Raw genomic sequence first — 19,956 nt, 5'->3', positions numbered from 1 at the left:
TTTTGCTATGCTTGACACTGACAGTAACACACTAAGATAGAAGCAAGTGTCAAACTAAAGTATTAGGGCCAAACAATGACTTGACCAGGGTGAGGGTGGTGATCTACTTGCTCCTCAACTCAACGTGTAAAAATACATGTCAAAAATATCAAACAAGGATACCTACTTCTGATGGAAAGATAAATAAATTTGTGAATAAATTGCACAAGCATGCTGCCTTCCTTCCTACATAACTAAATTTGTGAATAAATTGCACAATAATAGAAGAAAAAACTTGTATCATAGTGGTGAATTTCTTCAACATAATGGAGTGTTACTCTTGCAATTCTCTTGAAATCTGAGTTGTCATCCTCAGCAAAAAGATAATCTTTGAAATTAGTGATTAATAGTAGAAACCTTATTGGTGATCGATATGTGCTCGCATATTAACTCGATAGATTCAGTCATAAATTTAATCGCTAAAATCTCTTCATTGAACAAGGTACATTCAACCTGTGCAGTTTCCATCCATGAACTTGATAGCCTGGATCCATTCCACAAACCACACCTCAATAGCCTGAACACGTAACATAACATAAGAATCATACAACAGAAGTAAGCAGGAAAGGAGAAAAATAATCAATGAAGCACATAAATCCAGTTCCGCTCATTCCATGATGATTCATAGAAAATCTAGGGGATAAAAGTTATTACAACACAAACCACACGCACCTGTTACTGCTAGAACAGCTTTTAGAGAGCAAATCCTTCAAGAACACAGAGAAGTATAGCCAAACTTAAGACAAAGAGATGTGTCCAATTAGCATTCACTCAGGCCGATTAGCACAACGTTTAACATTTTAGTTTCCTACGTATTGAATCTAAGCAGAGATCGATGATGTGTGTCTATAAGAATTAACAAGCGATCACTGAGAGGGAGGCTGGGTATGATCATCTGGGCAGGGCATATGTAAATAATAATATTTAATTTATATACGTATAGGAATAGGAAAAATAGGATCACGTTTTGACATAAAAATAAAATCATTAAAGGAAGGCCTTTAGCTGGGAAATGCATGCTTGTTATAAAATAAAAGTGACAACAGAGAGATTACATATAGCTCTCACTAATCTAGTAGTTAATTAATCTGTAGTTAGTACCACTAAACTCTGATCCCAGAGGTATAACATCGAGTTAACTACACTCAAACTCATCTGTTTTATCATTTTTAATTTATTTATTTTCTATTATATAATGCTATAATTGATCCCAATATATCGGGTTGAAGTGAATTTCTTGGATCACAATTTAGTTCTCGAGGCTGCTGCTTTTTGATTGCATTCAAAGTAATGTGCTGTTATTAAAGGTCCAACCAGATCGGTCGATCGATCAATGCCGTGGAAAACATATAAAAATATAGAATCTAACGGATACCTTGGAAATACAAAGTTATTTAGGTATAAGGTATTATTACTCATCCACTCAATATTTTCACATAGGCCTTAAGCAAGCTCATCTCCATCTCCCTGATTCTCTCTCTATCTCATACACACGTGTGTGCAGGCATATATATATATATATATGACGCATACACTCAGGAAACTACAAAATATCCATTACTTTGAGAATGGATATGATTTTCCTTCTTAAAGATTCACAACTTTTGTAAAAGTAGTTGATAATACAAATGAAGTACCTTAATATTTGGGAGGTGTAAGACTAATAACCTTCAGTCTCAACTCCAAACTCCACTCTTCTTTCTTCTAAAGACTTTGATGATATGAGTATATGATGCTCCTGTGCACACAGCTTGCCAAGCCTCTAGAAGAGGAATACCAGGTACAATGTTCCCACATGCATGTTGATTTTATGATCCCGAAGAGAACATACTAATCAAGCCAGCTTCTGCCTAAGGAAAACCAAGGTATGTATATCATTCTGATCTATCCCCGCAAAATTTGGGGTAAATAGCTATGTTATCTCTCCCTGCAAAGAGCCCAATCAGTTCAGGCTCTGTACTAGGAGGCATTCTTTTGATCTTGTGTTAGGATTATACTCAAGATCGACAGCAACTACATAGAAAACGAGGGGGAAGAAAACAAATAAGTATTATCAGTTTTAACTTAATTCTTTTGCACGCTACAAGTTTCTTCATGATTTTACAGTCTTTATAGGAAAACATGAAGGAATATAAGTCGCAGGAAAACCAAACAACCAGAAAAGAAAAGAAAAGAATGAAGAACTTTTAGACTATAATTAGGAGGACACCACCTTAGACATGAAATTATTTTGCTCGGAAAACCATATATTATTTATAATTCTTAAGATTGTTTACTTTTCTCAGGCTTAAATGCGCAAATAGTTAAACAAGACAAATCCGCTAATGCAACTTAGAAAACCAGTAGCAGTAGTACATTGTTTTCTCATTGATGAGCAGCATAATCACTAGGATAGGATATGAAAACCCTCCCCTCAAAATAAAGAAATAGAAATAACCAGGTCCGTAGCTAATACAGCAATTATTTAACTTCTTACCATATATTGTTCCAGCTGAGCATCATGGCTGCAGGTCTTCTTTCATTATTTCATGATAATCTCCTTCGTTTGGGTTTTGATGACTCGCGCACTTCCAGCGGGTATCGGCACAGGGGACACAAGTGATTGATCTGCAGCCACGGGACGATGCAATCTTCGTGAAATTGGTGTAAGCAGGGCAAGCGTTTGATCGTCCTTGGTGGATGGCGACAATCAACCCCTTGACCTTGATCTTGATCATGATGATCATCTTGAGAAGCAGGGACGGCATTAATATGATCAGAGTGATGATCATCATGATGATCAAGGAGGAGGCCCTCCATACAAATAATACATGAGGACAACGGGGCCAAAGTAGGATCATCAAGCCTCACATTCTCCAAGCCCTGAATGGATGATTGAGCTGCAGGAATAAGCATGGCCCTGTATGCTTCCGAGGATTGCCTCATAACCCTATCAAGGATGTCGTTGTTGTGGTCCGACTTCAGATAGTGATAAGTGGCATCCACAATATGCACAAGAATTGGCAACTCAACGCTGTGGTTGTCGGCCTCTTCAATGTAGTCAAGTATTCTTACAATGAGAGCTGGCTGCGCACCTTGTGGGACACCCATCTTGGAAAGATGATAAGCCAAGACATGCGTCCATTTAGGCCTTGATGAAAATTGCTTGACATCACGCATAGGGACATAGAAACTCCTCTCAGCAAGGAGGTGATATGTAGAAGCATAAGGAAGTTCTACTCGACGATGCTCACCAGCAATATAAAGGAAGACTCGAGTTATCTTTTGATAATCTATACAGATTTTGAAACTGTCCCTGGGAATTGAGTCTAGTGAGATTCTTACATCTTCTTTTTGATTCACACCGGTATATAAAAAACAGTACTCGGAAGCACCAGTTGAGCTGCTGATGCTCTGTATTTCGGAAGCAGCAGCTGAGGTGCCCCTTCTCCGTGCGTATAACTGGGCAGCAGCTAATATGCTGCTCATGCTTTGTGCCTTGGTTGGTGGGTGGGTGTATCACTATCAGCAAGCAGCCTGTAATGATGACCTGTAGTACGTAGGAGTCGTTGTCAGACTCAAATCCAACCTGAAGGTGTTGTATGTATGTGTATCTGTATATATATATTTGTAGTTAACTATCCCTAAATCAATGAGGATGACAATCCCTATCCTTCTCCAACAAGGAATATAATATCCTTCTCCAACAAGGAATGTAATAGGAAAAGAAGTATATTTAATTTGTTAATTGCCTGGGTAAGGTAGCTTAAGTAAGGGTGGACTGGAGGCACGAATTTTAAACCTAAATTAGTGTGCAGTCGATCGAGTTAACAACGAAAATCAAATGAGGATTTAATTTAGATGTATATTTACGGAAACAACAAACAAACAAAGCAAGTAGAGGTGATGAATTCACGGAAACAACAAACAAAAGTAAAGCAAATTAAGCATTCGACAGATTGATGAATGAAAAACTTACGTGCGGAGCCGATCGAGATAGATACTGTTTGCTTGCTTTTCTTCGTGATAATGCAGAGAGAGAGAGAGAGAGAGAGAGAGATAGGTTAATTTAGGGTTTGTTATGTAGGATTTATATTTGTTGCATACTGCATGTGTATGTCATGGTTCAATCTTAATTTGATTTGATTTTGGTGAGGCAGAGGAGAAATGTGAAGGGATGTCGGTGAGAGGGAGGAAGATATATATTTTTTTTTTGGGTCTGAAGTGAGAGGGAGGAAGATGAGGGAGGAGGGAAGGGAGTTGTTGACTGTAACACTGCAAGGAGTTTTATCTGATGGATTAAAACACTTAAATGACGTGGCACATTCGTGATCGCTAGATAAATTTGGACGGTCAAGATGATAACAAATGCATAGGAAAAACGAGTTGGAGTCGCGTGTTGACGAACCGGAATTTAAGCAAGAATAGTAAATGACAAAGGGTAGTTCGTAACTCCGCAGAAAACCCTAATTGATACTATATAAGCACACATCTAATCTGTAAGCCTATCGTCTCTCACCTCCAAACATCACATTCTCTCTCTTTAGTTCATTTTCGTTTTCTTTGATCGGATACAGGGAAAGATGAACATAACCTTGAATCATAATCTTTTGATTCAAGTTTATGTTTTCATGTATTTTCCGGTTAAAGATTTCATCTTTTTCAATGTTTGGGGTATATGTTGATTGTTTGAATTGAAAGATCGATTTGCTTTTTTTGAATTGGAGATCTGTTCTCTGATTCATGTTTATATTTTCATGTAGAGATAATTTTTTCCGTTTAAAGATTTCATCTTTTTCAATGTTTGGGTTATATATTTATTGTTTGAATTGAAAGATCAATTTGCTTTTTATGAATTGGAGATCTGTTCTCCGATTCATGTTTATATTTTCATGTAGAGATAATTTTTTCCGGTTAAAGATTTCATCTTTTTCAGGTTAAAGATTTCATCTTTTTCAATGTTTTGGTGTATATATTATTGTTTGTAATTGAAAGATAAATTTGCTTTTTTTTGAATTAGAGATCTGTTCTCCGATGATATTTTTTCCGGTTAAAGATTTCATCTTTTTCAATGTTTGGGGTATATATTATTGTTTGAATTGAAAGATCAATTTGCTTTTTATGAATTAGAGATCTGTTCTCCGGTTAATGTTTATAATTTCATGTAGAGATATTTTTTTTCCGGTTAAGATTTTATCTTTTTCAATGTTTCGGGTCTCTAAAATTATTATAAGTTGGCCCGGCCCAATATCGCACATAGTTGGCCCAGAGCATCCAGTCTATGAAATTTGGGTATAGGTACACCTTAATTTATCTTGTTTATATTTTGTTTACTGTGAATGGTAACTTGTATCTGAAGTATTAGGCGGACTAGTCTGTGATGCATGTGGGCCCATATTCATCTTGGTTGGAAATCATCTGCGCACGCACGAAGGGCTGGCCCAGGAGTCCCTATAACATGAAAACGGGCCAACAAGTCGTTGGCCACTTTCCTGTAAGTGTAATTGTATAAAATCATCTCATAGGGTTTAGAGAGTTACAGATATCAGAGATAGAGAGAGATTATAGAGAGAGAGAGAGTGAGACCAAAAACGTTTTTGCAATGAGTGAAGCATCAGCGGTGGAGATCCCAACTGAGTTGGCGGAGGAGGAGATAGCGGAGGTCTCGGCAGCAGAGGACCTACCAGTGCCGGTCTCGGCGAAGAATCAGACATAAAGGGCCCGAAAATTTTCTTAACTTACAGGCCCACCCAATAACGTGAAAGCATGCCCCAAGTCAGCTTGGGTTCCTTCGTTTTTGCAACCACAGTAGAAAAAAAAATATATGGATTGACATTGTAAAAATAAAAATAAAAACTTCACATGGAATGCACTTTTAAAACACATCAAAAACTCATTTACTACATAAGAAATGGGTGTTAAAAGTTTTTATAAATTACATGATTGTTAATGATTAACTTAAAAAAGTGTATATTAAAATATATTGAAAGTAAAATTTAACTCCTTGCATTTTTGAAGAAAGGAAATCATTTGTATCATGTTCATCCACTATTAGAACAATCGAGGCAGGAATGCTACATATAACAGACAGTGGAACTTCTGCTACTGCAGGCAGAGGATGGCCATCCCCAACCAGATTCTCGCGTTTGAAAACAATTTTCTGAGTCATTGTAGGATAAATATATATTATATTAATAACTTTGCATAAAAATAATTATATCAAAAACCGTCTGAAATATAAAGAGAGAGAGGAATTTTACATAGGTTCCCAGTATTTGGCATGAAACTCTGTACAAACTTATAGCTTTAAAATAACTTTTCCACGGAAGCACCATTGTCAATGTGACCATGTTGTTCATTTTAGACTTCCATAAAGTTAACACCATTATTCATTTTTCAGGTCCACCAAGAAGCGCAACATCCAAATGCATCCCAGGTACAAGGTATATTTTAAAATTTTAATTTTAAGTATAGCCGTTCGGCTATGATGTTTATTTTATTTTAAGTATAGTATACCGAGCGGCTATACCATATTTTTATAAAGTATAACCGCCCGGCTGTACTCTCTCTTTTTTTCTTTTTCTTTTTTTATAATAAATATTTTTAAATTAACTGTTTGGCTTGTTAAACTTACTTTTCTCCATTTTAAAGAGAATAACAAGCAAGTATAGGAGTCAGTTTGCTTGCCTGCCTTCTCTCCTTCTCAAGTTTGGTACTGTGGTTAGTGAATTAATTTGTCTTTGGTTGATTAAAAGAAACTGAACCATGCATGAAATTGGTAGATCTATCATAGATCATCCATGTGCATATTGTTTCCTTTGACATTGCATTCTACACTCCTTTTTGAGTTAGTAGTTTGTTTGTTTTTCCTTTTCTCTTTATTGTTAAATAGGAAAGGTTCGTAAAATTGGTATAGAAGATATTGTGCCGGAATAATAATTCTATTGATTGTACAATATTCTTATACAGGGAGAACGCAAGCCTAACTAGGAAAATATACACAGCCTAACTAGGAAAAGAATTGTACAGCAATTCTAGGAAAAGTCAAACAATTACAAAGAAAGTTTTCCTATTCTAGTTGCCTTAGAATCAGGTATTGATTACTTTCCAACACTCCCCCTCAAGTTGGAGAGTGAATATCAAGAACTCCCAACTTGCCTAGCATGGATAAGAAGGGATCTTTTCCCAAGGGTTTGGTGAACATGTCTGCTAGCTGATGTGAAGAAGGTATGAACTTGGTAGAGATTGCACCATCCTGTATCTTGTCTCTGATGAAGTGACAGTCCATCTCTATATGACGAGTTCTGTCGTGAAAAACTGGATTAGCAGCAATGTGTAGTGCAGCCTTGTTGTCACAATGGAGAATAGAGTGATCTGTTGAGGCGACACACAAGATTCTCCCCCTGTCGCCGGAGACCAGGAGGAGGTGACATGTAAATTTCTTCATAGAGGTCCTCATGAAGAAAAGCATTGTTAACATCTAACTGGCTAAGGGACCAATTTTGAGCAGCGGCGATAGCAAGCAAACAACGTACAGTAATCATCTTGGCAGTGGGTGAAAAAGTATCATGATAATCAATCCCCTCAGTTTGAGTATATCCTTTGGCCACGAGGCGAGCCTTATAGCGTTCGATGGAACCGTCAGAACGGTGCTTGATTTTGTAAACTCATTTACAACCAATAGGTTGTTTGCCGGGGGGCAAAGGAGTGAGCGTCCATGTGTTGTTGGACGTTAAAAGGCCTCAAGTTCAGAGCGCATAGCTTGTTGCCAATTGGGATCTGCAGCAGCCTCTGTAAAGCAAGAAGGTTCCACACTACTACTGACAATTGCAATAAAAGAAAGATGTGAAGGTGAGTAACGATGATATGAAATAAAATTACAGAGAGGATAACGAGTACCTTTGGGCAGGATCGGCGGCGAGGAAGACGATGATGCTGGTCTGGGCATTAGGACGTGATTAAGAACATAATCTTTCTGCCAAATAGGAGCTTGTTTGGAACACTCAGAGACTTTGATAGGTGGATTGGTAGAAAGATGAGGAGTAGAAAGTGGAAGAGAAGCAGGTTGTTCTGGATTTGTAAGTGCAGCAGGGGATGATGTGGTGGGGTCGGCTGTAGAAATAGGTGGGTCAGTAGGGGAAAAAGAAGAATGGTTGGCTGGAGGGTTAGGCGTGGCTGGAGAGATGGGATCATCTTGGCTTGAAAGTGTGAAGTTGTGCTTAGGGGAAGAGGTTGGGTTGGTTGGAGGAAAGGTATGCGGGCCCAAGGTTGGATGACATGGATCAAGGTCTGCGATGTGTGGTGTGCGTAGGACATGTAATTGGTCTGATGGTGTGGTTGGGCTGAGAGTGTGGAAAGGAAAATGGTGCTAAAAAAAGTTAACATCCCTATTGATGAAAATTTTGTGGGTGGTGAGATCATACAACTTGTAAGCTTTTTGCCCACTAGGATACCCCAAAAAATGCTTTTCTTGGCACGAGTATCAAATTTGGAGGTGGGATGATTATTGGTGGCAAAAGCAAGACACCCAAAGACTCTCATATGTTTATAGGAAGGTGGTTTGCCATATAATTTTTCAAAAAGAGTTTGGTGGGCCAATAGTTTGGTGGGAATTCGGTTAATGATATGAGCAGCGGTAAGCACTCATTCGCCCTAAAAATGAAGGGGAAGGTGGGCTTGAAAAAGTAAAGCCCGTGCCATTTCAATGAGATGGCAATGTTTGCATTCTACGACCCCATTTTGTTGGGGGGTGTAAACACAAGATCGTTGGTAAATGACCCCATGATTTGTGAAAAAATTGCGAAGAGAATAAAATTCTCCCCCATTGTCCACACGTATCTGTTTGATTTTGGTGTTGAACTGTGTTTGGGTATAGGCAAAAAAGGATCGAAGGTGCTCTTGTGTTTCACTTTTATTGTGCATGAGAAAAATCCATGTAAACCTTGTAAAATCATCCACCACAGTCAAAAAATAGTGTGCCCCGGATAAAGAGGCTATTTTATGTGGACCCCAAATATCACAGTGAATGAGTGCGAAAGGGTGTAAGGAGGTGATGGAACTATTAGTAAATGGGAGTCGTGTCTGTTTGGCCAATGGACAAATATCACAAATATTATTTGAAGAGCAAGGGAAATTTAACAATGTTTTGGACATAAAATTTAAGCGAGCCGAAGATAGGTGACCCAAACGGCGATGCCATAAATCTGCGGAAGCTGAAGCCAAATGACAAGATGGATCAGATTTATTTGGAGAGGAGTTTGGAGAAGCCAATGCTACTAAATAGTACAAGCCTCCACGTCGCTTACCCAGACCAATCGTCCTCCTCGTAGGCCAAATCCTGCAAAACACACCATTGTGGAAAGAAAGTTACTGAACAGGTTAAATCCTCTGTAATCTTACTCACAGACATCAAGTCAACTTTGAATGTGGGAACCCCCAACACATCTTTCAAAAATAAATATGAATTTATTGGCAAAGTGCCAGTAGCAGTAATTGGAGCCTGGTCTCCACTTGGTAACTTTACGGGTGGCATGGTGGAATGCTTCACATTTGTGAGCAAATGAGGGGAAGATGTGATATGATCCCTCGCCCCGCTGTCAATCATCCAATTAAGTGTTGTAGAGCAATTTTTAAACAAACCTGAACTGGCAATATTTGCTTGGGAATCAGGCTGTGAATCACTTTCCTTCTCTTTAAGGACTGAACATATTTGCTTATATTATTGATTGGTGAGGTTGGGCATCACGGCTTTCACATCATAAAAACTAGGATTTGCATCCACATGGTTTGCTGAAGAAGATTTGTTGCGGCCCCCACCTCCTTTTGAGTTATGATTGCCTCCTCCTGATTTGTGTAGTCTATGCCATGAAGGATAGCCATGCAATTTCCAACAGGTTTCAACAACATGGTTTGTGTCCCCACAATGAGAACAAAGCAGCGATTGTTGACTGAAACTGGAGTTGTTTAGCAACTGATTGGGCCTGGACTGCTGATGTTGTTGGCTGATGTTAGGCCGTTGATTATTGTTGGCCCGTTGTTGTTGCTGACTGGATCGCACCACCATCGCTGCACTTTCAGCTACAACCCGTGCAGAACCTAATTCTCTCTGTTTTTCCTCTTGCGAAACCAACGCATATGCTCTACGAAGGCTTGGTAAAGGATTCATGAGTAAAATCTGCCCCCTTACCGCACTATAGGATTCATTTAAACCCATCAGGAATTGCATGAGGGCATTGCGTTCCTCTTTTTCATGATGCTTCTTCATAGCACCACATGAACATGTCGGCGAATCGTTGTAGGAAGCCAATTCATCCCACAACCCCTTCATCTTGGTGAAATAGCCAGCGACAGACATTTGCCCTTAATGGAGGGAAGCAATATCTCGTTGTAGTTGGAAAATCCTTGGTGCGTTGCTTTGAGAAAATCGCTCCTTCAGGTCCTCCCAAATCTCATGTGCCGTTGTCGAGTAGATGACGCTATCGGCGATCTCAGGTTCAATGGAATTAAGGATCCATGAGAGCACCATATCGTTACACTGTAACCAGCGAGAATAATGATCTGGATTGCTCTTCTCGGACGGTATTTGCACGGTCCCTTCAACGAACCTTAGCTTATTTTTTGCGCCAAGGGATAAGCGAATTGACCGGCACCACGTTGTGTAATTATCTCCATTAAGGAGTTTGGGAACAAGTACCATGCCCGGATGGTCACTGTGATGAACAAAAAAAGGATTGTTGGCATCATTTGCACCACCATCCTTGGAGGCACCATAACCTCCATCTCTCTTCGTAGGCTTGCTCTGCTCATCGTCTCCCATGGAGAAGTTGCGAAACAAGAAAAATTATCTAAATTGCTGCTTAAAGAGAACGGCAAAAGAAAAAACACAAGAGCTAGGGTTTCTCCTGCTCTGATACCATGTAAAATTGGTATAGAAGATATTGTGCCGGAATAATAATTCTATTGATTGTACAATATTCTTATACGGGGAGAACGCAAGCCTAACTAGGAAAATATACACAGCCTAACTAGGAAAAGAATTGTACAGCAATTCTAGGAAAAGTCAAACAATTACAAAGAAAGTTTTCCTATCCTAGTTGCCTTAGAATCAGGTATTGATTACTTTCCAACAAGGTTTCTTAATTGAATGATTACACCAGGCAGCAGTGCTTTTCAGAAGCCTCAACTCGGTGACCAGCTGATCTGCTCTCTTCATTCACCACAATTAAGACAGTCATGACTAATATATATGATGGCCTTGCCGAAGTTCTTCTCGTACTTCTGAAAAATGCAGACACCCGTGAGAATGTTCTTGAGTATCTTGCAGAGGTGATCAATAAAAACTCATCAAGGGCTCATATTCAGGTATTTCCTTTGATCATTTGAGGTGAAAATAATGATGTCGCTTGTGACAAGATTGTGACTATGGCCAGTAAAACTACAAGCCAAACAATTATTTATTTTTTGGTCTTGCCTGAAACCTTTTCCTAGTGATTTATCTCTTGTCAATTTTTAGTGAGAATTTTTTTGGACTCGTATGTTATAAACATTTACTCATTTGTAACTATGGTCAGGTAGATCCTCTTTCACGTGCAAGTTCAGGCATGTTTGTCAATCTCAGTGCTGTCATGCTTCGTCTCAGTGAGAGCCGTTTTCAGATGCAAACTTAACAAAAAGGGACAAAATGGATCCAAAATATGTATTTTACAGTAACCGTCTGGAGTTAAGGGGAGGACTTTTTGATTAGCGGAAATATATTTTCTCTTCTGATCTCTTGTCAAGATTTTGCAAATGCTAACCATTGTTTATGGCCTATATTAGAGGGTTGACTACGCTACATGCATCATCTGAAGAAGTTACTGAATGGATTAACAAAGATAATATGGGGAATCCTGATGACTCTAGACACAATGGTGATGGTGAAAATCGCCTTTTACAATCTCAAGAAGCCACCAGTTCTGGAAATAGTGTCAACGTGAACCCAAGCAATGAAAAAGCTAAATATTCATTTATTTGTGAATGCTTCTTCATGACTGCAAGGGTGCTCAATCTGGGTTTGCTTAGTAACATCTTACTGCGTGCTATTTCATGATTTAGGCAATTGGTGTACTTCATGAACTTTGTTTTTCTTTACAAATTGTTATATGTAAATGATGGGTGGAAAACTTATATGTTAAAAATACTTAATCCAGGATATTTCAAGGTCTGAAGACACTCTACTCTCTCCACACTCAAAGACATGCAAGGCCAGTACAATTAGAGATGGATATAGCTCGCCTTGAGAAAGAAATGGAGTTGTATTCACAGGAAAAGCTTTGTTAATTATGAAGCTCAGATACTAAGGGTATGTCCGAACTCTGTGAGCTCATTTGTGTTTGTGTGTGTGTGCATGTGCATATTGTGGGGTCATACACTTTTTTTTAAGTTCTTGTGAGGTTATACGTGGTTTCCCTAACCTTTTAGACTTAACCTTGTCTTTATTTTCGAACGGGTGTTGAGGCATGGAGACCTATTAAGTGCTAATCATATTATAGTTGACTGATGGTTGGGTGTCCATTCTAGTCCTCGACATTTGCATTGTTTTTAAGGAAGCCTTTCTATGGTGGTTCTAGGCTCAAGTTTAATGAAAGGATAAAAAATGCTTTCATCAATAAAATGTATCATATGCACTTTATTCATCTGATGTGTATGTTGGTTATTACTTTTTAGTAGCCTTATTTTGATTTCCATTACAGATCGTTAAGTCTGATTCTTGTCTTCAGGATGCTACACTTATACAGAGTGCTTTTTCTTTCTATCGATTGATGGTGGTGTGGCTAGTTTGCTTGTTTGGCGGATTTAAAATGCCTCTGCCCTCAACTTGCCCTACGGAGTTTGCTCCTATGCCAGAGCATTTTGTGGAAGATGCCATGGAATTGCTTATATTTGCGCCCCGGATTCCCAAAGCTTTGGATGGGGTCTTATTGGTAGGATTGTTACACTTATCCAAAAATATTCCCTTCATACTTCCCATAGGCTTTATCTTCTTCTTCTTCTTCTTCTTTTTTTTTTTTTTTCCTGTGCAGGATGATTTTATGAATTACATTATAATGTCCATGGCAAGTCCAGAATATATCAGGAACCCTTATCTAAGAGCAAAGATGGTTGAGGTCCTGAACTGCTGGATGCCTTGCAGAAGGTGGTTTAATGTCTCCATTTTTTATCTCATCCTTTGATTTTGAAATGACAATTAGGCATTTATTTTTGCATTGCATCTGCAGTGGATCATCTGTTACGAAGGCATCAACTGTCTCTTGAGTATCTTGTGAGGAATCTCTTGAAGCTATATGTCGACATCGAGTTCACTGGTTCCAGATTGCTAGGGAAGAGGAGAAGGGTGTTTACTTGAATTTCTTAAACTCCTTGATCAATGATAGCATCTATCTTCTGGATGAAATTCTTAGCAAAATTCTTGAACTCAAACAACTAGAAGCTGAGATGTCAAACACTGCAGAATGGGAACGCAACCCTGCTCAAGAGAGGCAGGAGAGGACCCGCCTATTCCATTCTCAAGAGAATGTCAGTTTCATCTTCCCTCAGCCCAAACAACAACCACCGCATTGTTATTTTCATGAATTAAGAGTAGCTAACCAAATGAATACTTGTGTTTCAAGATTATCCGAATTGATATGAAGTTAGCAAATGAGGATGTGAGTATGCTGGCATTTACTACAGAAGAGATTACAGCTCCTTTCCTAGTTCTATGCAATTATTGTTATTCTGGTTTCTAGTTGTTTTCCAAGAATATCATTATGTTTGAATGGAAGCAAACGGATGTCATTGGATACTTCTCCAGTTGTTTAGTGCTGCAGCGGATGTCCTAAGGAGAATTGGAGAAGATGGGAGGGTCATACAGGAATTTATTGAGCTTGGTGCCAAAGCCAAAGTCGCTGCTTCTGAGGCCATGGACACTGAAGCTGCTCTCGGGGACACACCAGATGAATTCCTTGATCCAATTCAAGTATGTTTTTTGTGTTTGTGGGTAGGTAGATAGGTTGGAACGCGGCTTTGATTATAAATATTTTCAGACCAAAAAAAAAGATTATAAATATTTGAATTTCCTTTCTTGCAGTACACTTTCATGAAGGATCCAGTTATCTTGCCTTCTTCAAGAATCACGGTAGACCGACCTGTCATCCAAAGGCATCTTCTTAGCGATAATGGACATCATCAACACTGCTAATTAATCTTGATCTTATGAAATGTATCTCCTATTGTGTGCTAATTTATGTACTTCATGTGATTTGCAGTCGGATCCGTTCAACTGCTCCCATCTAACGGCGGACATGCTATACCAGCAATGAATTGAAGGGAAGAATACAAGAGTACATTAGGTCCCAAGAATTGAAGATGCGCGGGGAAGACCTAAGCATGCAGAGCAGCAAGGTAACCAGACAGACCACAACTAGCGAAATGCTAATTGATTAGGAGGATATAAGGTTAATATAATAGGGGATGATTAAGATTTATAGCCTTTGGTGGAAAGTAACAGTGGAGGAATTCTCCAATAGGTTATTCTAACTTTAATATATTATAATATTTTATTTAGCCCGCCAATGATCATATATAATGTTCTACTTGTCTTGTAGATAAAACGATGACTTATTCTTGATGCTCCGTTTGGTTAGCGGAAAAGATTTGATCGGAAATTATTTTTTCATGGATTTTTCTAAGGGTTGGAGAATGGAAGATTATTTTTACATGTTTGGTAATGCTGGGAGACTAACTAGAAAATATCAAGTTTAAGACTGGGCCGAACCAACCCAGCCTGATGATGAATCCTAATGCATAATGTCCATACCAATAAAGCCCCTATAAAATAAAAAGATGAAAATTTAAATAGTTTACAAAGCAATAAACATTAAAGAAAATTCATTCGCTAAAGTGGTGGACACATATGGGGAGGGCTAAGGGTTTGGGGTTTAGAGATATGCAAGCTTTTTACCAAGCCATGTTGGCTAAAATGGCAGGGAAAATTCATACGGAACCACATTCTCTTATTTCTCAATTAATGCGAGCAAAGTACTGTACCAGGAGAAGTTTTTTGGAAGTATATGCAGGTCAAGGTTCCTCATATTTATGGTGTAGTGTGATAAGGGGGTGAGATTTGTTGAAGAAGGGCCTCCCCCTGGAGAATTGGAAGGGGTGAGTCAGTGGGTGTTTATGTTGATAGGTGGCTACCGACACCAACTACGCTCATGATCTCTTCCTCTCCAACTATTCCCATTAATTCTAAATTATGCGATCTTTTTGACACCATCAGGTGAACGGATGTTTTTTGGCCCATCATGCTGCAACTATTTTATCTATTATGTTGATAAGAGGTATGGCTAAAGACCGAAAAGTATGGCACTATGAATAAAGTCACTGGCCGTTGTAATGAGATATGTTACTGGATGGAAGAGGGGCCTAGCTGGTTTGCGTTCTTTACATTCTATTGATGAATAAAGTCATTGGCCTTTGGCCTTTAATAAAAATTATAAATTAAAAAAAAAAGGTAAAGAAAACACACTTTCTTAGTTACCTAGCGAGGTGGTGGAGAGGTTCCATGTCACTCCGTATGCGTAGAGTTTATTCACAACAATCCTCAGCAAAAAGATAATCTTTGAAATTAGTGATTAATAGTAGAAACCTTATTGGTGATCGATATGTGCTCGCATATTAACTCGATAGATTCAGTCATAAATTTAATCGCTAAAATCTCTTCATTGAACAAGGTACATTCAACCTGTGCAGTTTCCATCCATGAACTTGATAGCCTGGATCCATTCCACAGACCACACCTCAATAGCCTGAACACGTAACATAACATAAGAATCATACAACAGAAGTAAGCAGGAAAGGAGAAAAATAATCAATGAAGCACATAAATCCAGTTCCGCTCATTCAATGATGATTCATAGAAAATCTAGGGGATAAAAGTTATTACAACACAAACCACACGCACCTGTTACTGCTAGAACAGCTTTTAGAGAGCAAATCCTTCAAGAACACAGAGAAGTATAGCCAAACTTAAGACAAAGAGATGTGTCCAATTAGCATTCACTCAGGCCGATTAGCACAACGTTTAACATTTTAGTTTCCTACGTATTGAATCTAAGCAGAGATCGATGATGTGTGTCTATAAGAATTAACAAGCGATCACTGAGAGGGAGGCTGGGTATGATCATCTGGGCAGGGCATATGTAAATAATAATATTTAATTTATATACGTATAGGAATAGGAAAAATAGGATCACGTTTTGACATAAAAATAAAATCATTAAAGGAAGGCCTTTAGCTGGGAAATGCATGCTTGTTATAAAATAAAAGTGACAACAGAGAGATTACATATAGCTCTCACTAATCTAGTAGTTAATTAATCTGTAGTTAGTACCACTAAACTCTGATCCCAGAGGTATAACATCGAGTTAACTACACTCAAACTCATCTGTTTTATCATTTTTAATTTATTTATTTTCTATTATATAATGCTATAATTGATCCCAATATATCGGGTTGAAGTGAATTTCTTGGATCACAATTTAGTTCTCGAGGCTGCTGCTTTTTGATTGCATTCAAAGTAATGTGCTGTTATTAAAGGTCCAACCAGATCGGTCGATCGATCAATGCCGTGGAAAACATATAAAAATATAGAATCTAACGGATACCTTGGAAATACAAAGTTATTTAGGTATAAGGTATTATTACTCATCCACTCAATATTTTCACATAGGCCTTAAGCAAGCTCATCTCCATCTCCCTGATTCTCTCTCTATCTCATACACACGTGTGTGCAGGCATATATATATATATATATATATATATATTGACGCATACACTCAGGAAACTACAAAATATCCATTACTTTGAGAATGGATATGATTTTCCTTCTTAAAGATTCACAACTTTTGTAAAAGTAGTTGATAATACGAATGAAGTACCTTAATATTTGGGAGGTGTAAGACTAATAACCTTCAGTCTCAACTCCAAACTCCACTCTTCTTTCTTCTAAAGACTTTGATGATATGAGTATATGATGCTCCTGTGCACACAGCTTGCCAAGCCTCTAGAAGAGGAATACCAGGTACAATGTTCCCACATGCATGTTGATTTTATGATCCCGAAGAGAACATACTAATCAAGCCAGCTTCTGCCTAAGGAAAACCAAGGTATGTATATCATTCTGATCTATCCCCGCAAAATTTGGGGTAAATAGCTATGTTATCTCTCCCTGCAAAGAGCCCAATCAGTTCAGGCTCTGTACTAGGAGGCATTCTTTTGATCTTGTGTTAGGATTATACTCAAGATCGACAGCAACTACATAGACAACGAGGGGGAAGAAAACAAATAAGTATTATCAGTTTTAACTTAATTCTTTTGCACGCTACAAGTTTCTTCATGATTTTACAGTCTTTATAGGAAAACATGAAGGAATATAAGTCGCAGGAAAACCAAACAACCAGAAAAGAAAAGAAAAGAATGAAGAACTTTTAGACTATAATTAGGAGGACACCACCTTAGACATGAAATTATTTTGCTCGGAAAACCATATATTATTTATAATTCTTAAGATTGTTTACTTTTCTCAGGCTTAAATGCGCAAATAGTTAAACAAGACAAATCCGCTAATGCAACTTAGAAAACCAGTAGCAGTAGTACATTGTTTTCTCATTGATGAGCAGCATAATCACTAGGATAGGATATGAAAACCCTCCCCTCAAAATAAAGAAATAGAAATAACCAGGTCCGTAGCTAATACAGCAATTATTTAACTTCTTACCATATATTGTTCCAGCTGAGCATCATGGCTGCAGGTCTTCTTTCATTATTTCATGATAATCTCCTTCGTTTGGGTTTTGATGACTCGCGCACTTCCAGCGGGTATCGGCACAGGGGACACAAGTGATTGATCTGCAGCCACGGGACGATGCAATCTTCGTGAAATTGGTGTAAGCAGGGCAAGCGTTTGATCGTCCTTGGTGGATGGCGACAATCAACCCCTTGACCTTGATCTTGATCATGATGATCATCTTGAGAAGCAGGGACGGCATTAATATGATCAGAGTGATGATCATCATGATGATCAAGGAGGAGGCCCTCCATACAAATAATACATGAGGACAACGGGGCCAAAGTAGGATCATCAAGCCTCACATTCTCCAAGCCCTGAATGGATGATTGAGCTGCAGGAATAAGCATGGCCCTGTATGCTTCCGAGGATTGCCTCATAACCCTATCAAGGATGTCGTTGTTGTGGTCCGACTTCAGATAGTGATAAGTGGCATCCACAATATGCACAAGAATTGGCAACTCAACGCTGTGGTTGTCGGCCTCTTCAATGTAGTCAAGTATTCTTACAATGAGAGCTGGCTGCGCACCTTGTGGGACACCCATCTTGGAAAGATGATAAGCCAAGACATGCGTCCATTTAGGCCTTGATGAAAATTGCTTGACATCACGCATAGGGACATAGAAACTCCTCTCAGCAAGGAGGTGATATGTAGAAGCATAAGGAAGTTCTACTCGACGATGCTCACCAGCAATATAAAGGAAGACTCGAGTTATCTTTTGATAATCTATACAGATTTTGAAACTGTCCCTGGGAATTGAGTCTAATGAGATTCTTACATCTTCTTTTTGATTCACACCGGTATATAAAAAACAGTACTCGGAAGCACCAGTTGAGCTGCTGATGCTCTGTATTTCGGAAGCAGCAGCTGAGGTGCCCCTTCTCCGTGCGTATAACTGGGCAGCAGCTAATATGCTGCTCATGCTTTGTGCCTTGGTTGGTGGGTGGGTGTATCACTATCAGCAAGCAGCCTGTAATGATGACCTGTAGTACGTAGGAGTCGTTGTCAGACTCAAATCCAACCTGAAGGTGTTGTATGTATGTGTATCTGTATATATATATTTGTAGTTAACTATCCCTAAATCAATGAGGATGACAATCCCTATCCTTCTCCAACAAGGAATATAATATCCTTCTCCAACAAGGAATGTAATAGGAAAAGAAGTATATTTAATTTGTTAATTGCCTGGGTAAGGTAGCTTAAGTAAGGGTGGACTGGAGGCACGAATTTTAAACCTAAATTAGTGTGCAGTCGATCGAGTTAACAACGAAAATCAAATGAGGATTTAATTTAGATGTATATTTACGGAAACAACAAACAAACAAAGCAAGTAGAGGTGATGAATTCACGGAAACAACAAACAAAAGTAAAGCAAATTAAGCATTCGACAGATTGATGAATGAAAAACTTACGTGCGGAGCCGATCGAGATAGATACTGTTTGCTTGCTTTTCTTCGTGATAATGCAGAGAGAGAGAGAGAGAGAGAGATAGGTTAATTTAGGGTTTGTTATGTAGGATTTATATTTGTTGCATACTGCATGTGTATGTCATGGTTCAATCTTAATTTGATTTGATTTTGGTGAGGCAGAGGAGAAATGTGAAGGGATGTCGGTGAGAGGGAGGAAGATATATATTTTTTTTTTGGGTCTGAAGTGAGAGGGAGGAAGATGAGGGAGGAGGGAAGGGAGTTGTCGACTGTAACACTGCAAGGAGTTTTATCTGATGGATTAAAACACTTAAATGACGTGGCACATTCGTGATCGCTAGATAAATTTGGACGGTCAAGATGATAACAAATGCATAGGAAAAACGAGTTGGAGTCGCGTGTTGACGAACCGGAATTTAAGCAAGAATAGTAAATGACAAAGGGTAGTTTCGTAACTCTGCAGAAAACCCTAATTGATACTATATAAGCCCACATCTAATCTGTAAGCCTATCGTCTCTCACCCAAACATCACATTCTCTCTCTTTAGTCCATGCTCCTTTTTTAATACATTTTATATCTTTCGAATAATTGGATATTTAGTGTCCGTTTAGGGTCATAAGTGATTTTTTAAAAATTTTGGGAG

General features: G+C 38.6%; 2 protein-coding genes, 1 long non-coding RNA gene and 2 pseudogenes across 17 annotated transcripts; 2 read left to right on the top strand and 3 right to left on the bottom strand.

The window, feature by feature from the left end:
* Positions 1–261: 261 nt before the first annotated feature.
* Positions 262–4,271, bottom strand: LOC103329747 (uncharacterized). 8 transcript variants are annotated; one of them, XR_016125854.1, is made up of 5 exons: positions 3,998–4,261; positions 2,516–3,568; positions 1,677–1,889; positions 712–775; positions 262–556 (listed from the first exon to the last, which is right to left on the bottom strand). XR_016125854.1 is itself a non-coding variant. In XM_089049665.1 (2 exons), exon 2 carries the CDS (start codon positions 3,505–3,507, stop codon positions 2,566–2,568), a length of 942 nt encoding a protein of 313 aa, XP_088905791.1. In that variant the 5' UTR covers positions 3,508–3,568; positions 3,998–4,271; the 3' UTR covers positions 2,265–2,565. The 8 variants fall into 8 exon arrangements, 1 of the variants encoding a protein (XP_088905791.1); XR_016125855.1 differs by lacking the exon at positions 712–775 and having other exon boundaries at positions 1,677–1,966; XR_016125853.1 differs by lacking the exon at positions 712–775.
* Positions 4,272–4,402: 131 nt separating this feature from the next.
* On the top strand, positions 4,403–5,732 carry LOC148918049 (uncharacterized). The gene is made up of 2 exons (XR_016125866.1): positions 4,403–5,512; positions 5,631–5,732. It is a non-coding gene; the product is annotated as an uncharacterized LOC148918049 (long non-coding RNA).
* Positions 5,733–9,736: 4,004 nt separating this feature from the next.
* LOC148918048 (uncharacterized) lies at positions 9,737–10,543 on the bottom strand (annotated as a pseudogene).
* Positions 10,544–11,250: 707 nt separating this feature from the next.
* LOC103330149 (putative ubiquitin conjugation factor E4) lies at positions 11,251–14,713 on the top strand (annotated as a pseudogene). The gene is made up of 10 exons (XR_016126121.1): positions 11,251–11,379; positions 11,589–11,674; positions 11,836–12,055; positions 12,207–12,358; positions 12,777–12,980; positions 13,080–13,192; positions 13,275–13,572; positions 13,668–14,014; positions 14,126–14,196; positions 14,304–14,713. The product of XR_016126121.1 is annotated as a putative ubiquitin conjugation factor E4 (transcript).
* A 927-nt stretch (positions 14,714–15,640) lies between these two features.
* On the bottom strand, positions 15,641–19,578 carry LOC103344174 (uncharacterized). Of its 7 annotated transcripts, XR_016125861.1 has the most exons (5): positions 19,298–19,577; positions 17,816–18,868; positions 16,977–17,189; positions 16,001–16,064; positions 15,641–15,845 (listed from the first exon to the last, which is right to left on the bottom strand). XR_016125861.1 is itself a non-coding variant. In XM_008247798.3 (2 exons), exon 2 carries the CDS (start codon positions 18,805–18,807, stop codon positions 17,866–17,868), a length of 942 nt encoding a protein of 313 aa, XP_008246020.1. In that variant the 5' UTR covers positions 18,808–18,868; positions 19,298–19,577; the 3' UTR covers positions 17,565–17,865. The 7 variants fall into 7 exon arrangements, 1 of the variants encoding a protein (XP_008246020.1); XR_016125862.1 differs by lacking the exon at positions 16,001–16,064 and having other exon boundaries at positions 16,977–17,266; positions 19,298–19,578; XR_016125863.1 differs by lacking the exon at positions 16,001–16,064 and having other exon boundaries at positions 16,977–17,185; positions 19,298–19,578.
* Between the last annotated feature and the right edge of the window lie 378 nt (positions 19,579–19,956).

Source organism: Prunus mume, linkage group LG4 (assembly GCF_029339155.1).
Source record: "Prunus mume cultivar Tortuosa linkage group LG4, ASM2933915v1, whole genome shotgun sequence".
Classification (NCBI taxonomy): domain Eukaryota; kingdom Viridiplantae; phylum Streptophyta; class Magnoliopsida; order Rosales; family Rosaceae; genus Prunus; species Prunus mume.
Note: the sequence above shows the minus strand (reverse complement) of the source record. Positions and strands in the feature narration are given on the sequence as shown.

Coding starts and splice junctions, on each gene's coding strand:
- LOC103329747 (XM_089049665.1), bottom strand. CDS start 3,507: ATGAGCAGCATATTAGCTGCTGCCCAGTTATACGCACGGAGAAGGGGC.
- LOC103344174 (XM_008247798.3), bottom strand. CDS start 18,807: ATGAGCAGCATATTAGCTGCTGCCCAGTTATACGCACGGAGAAGGGGC.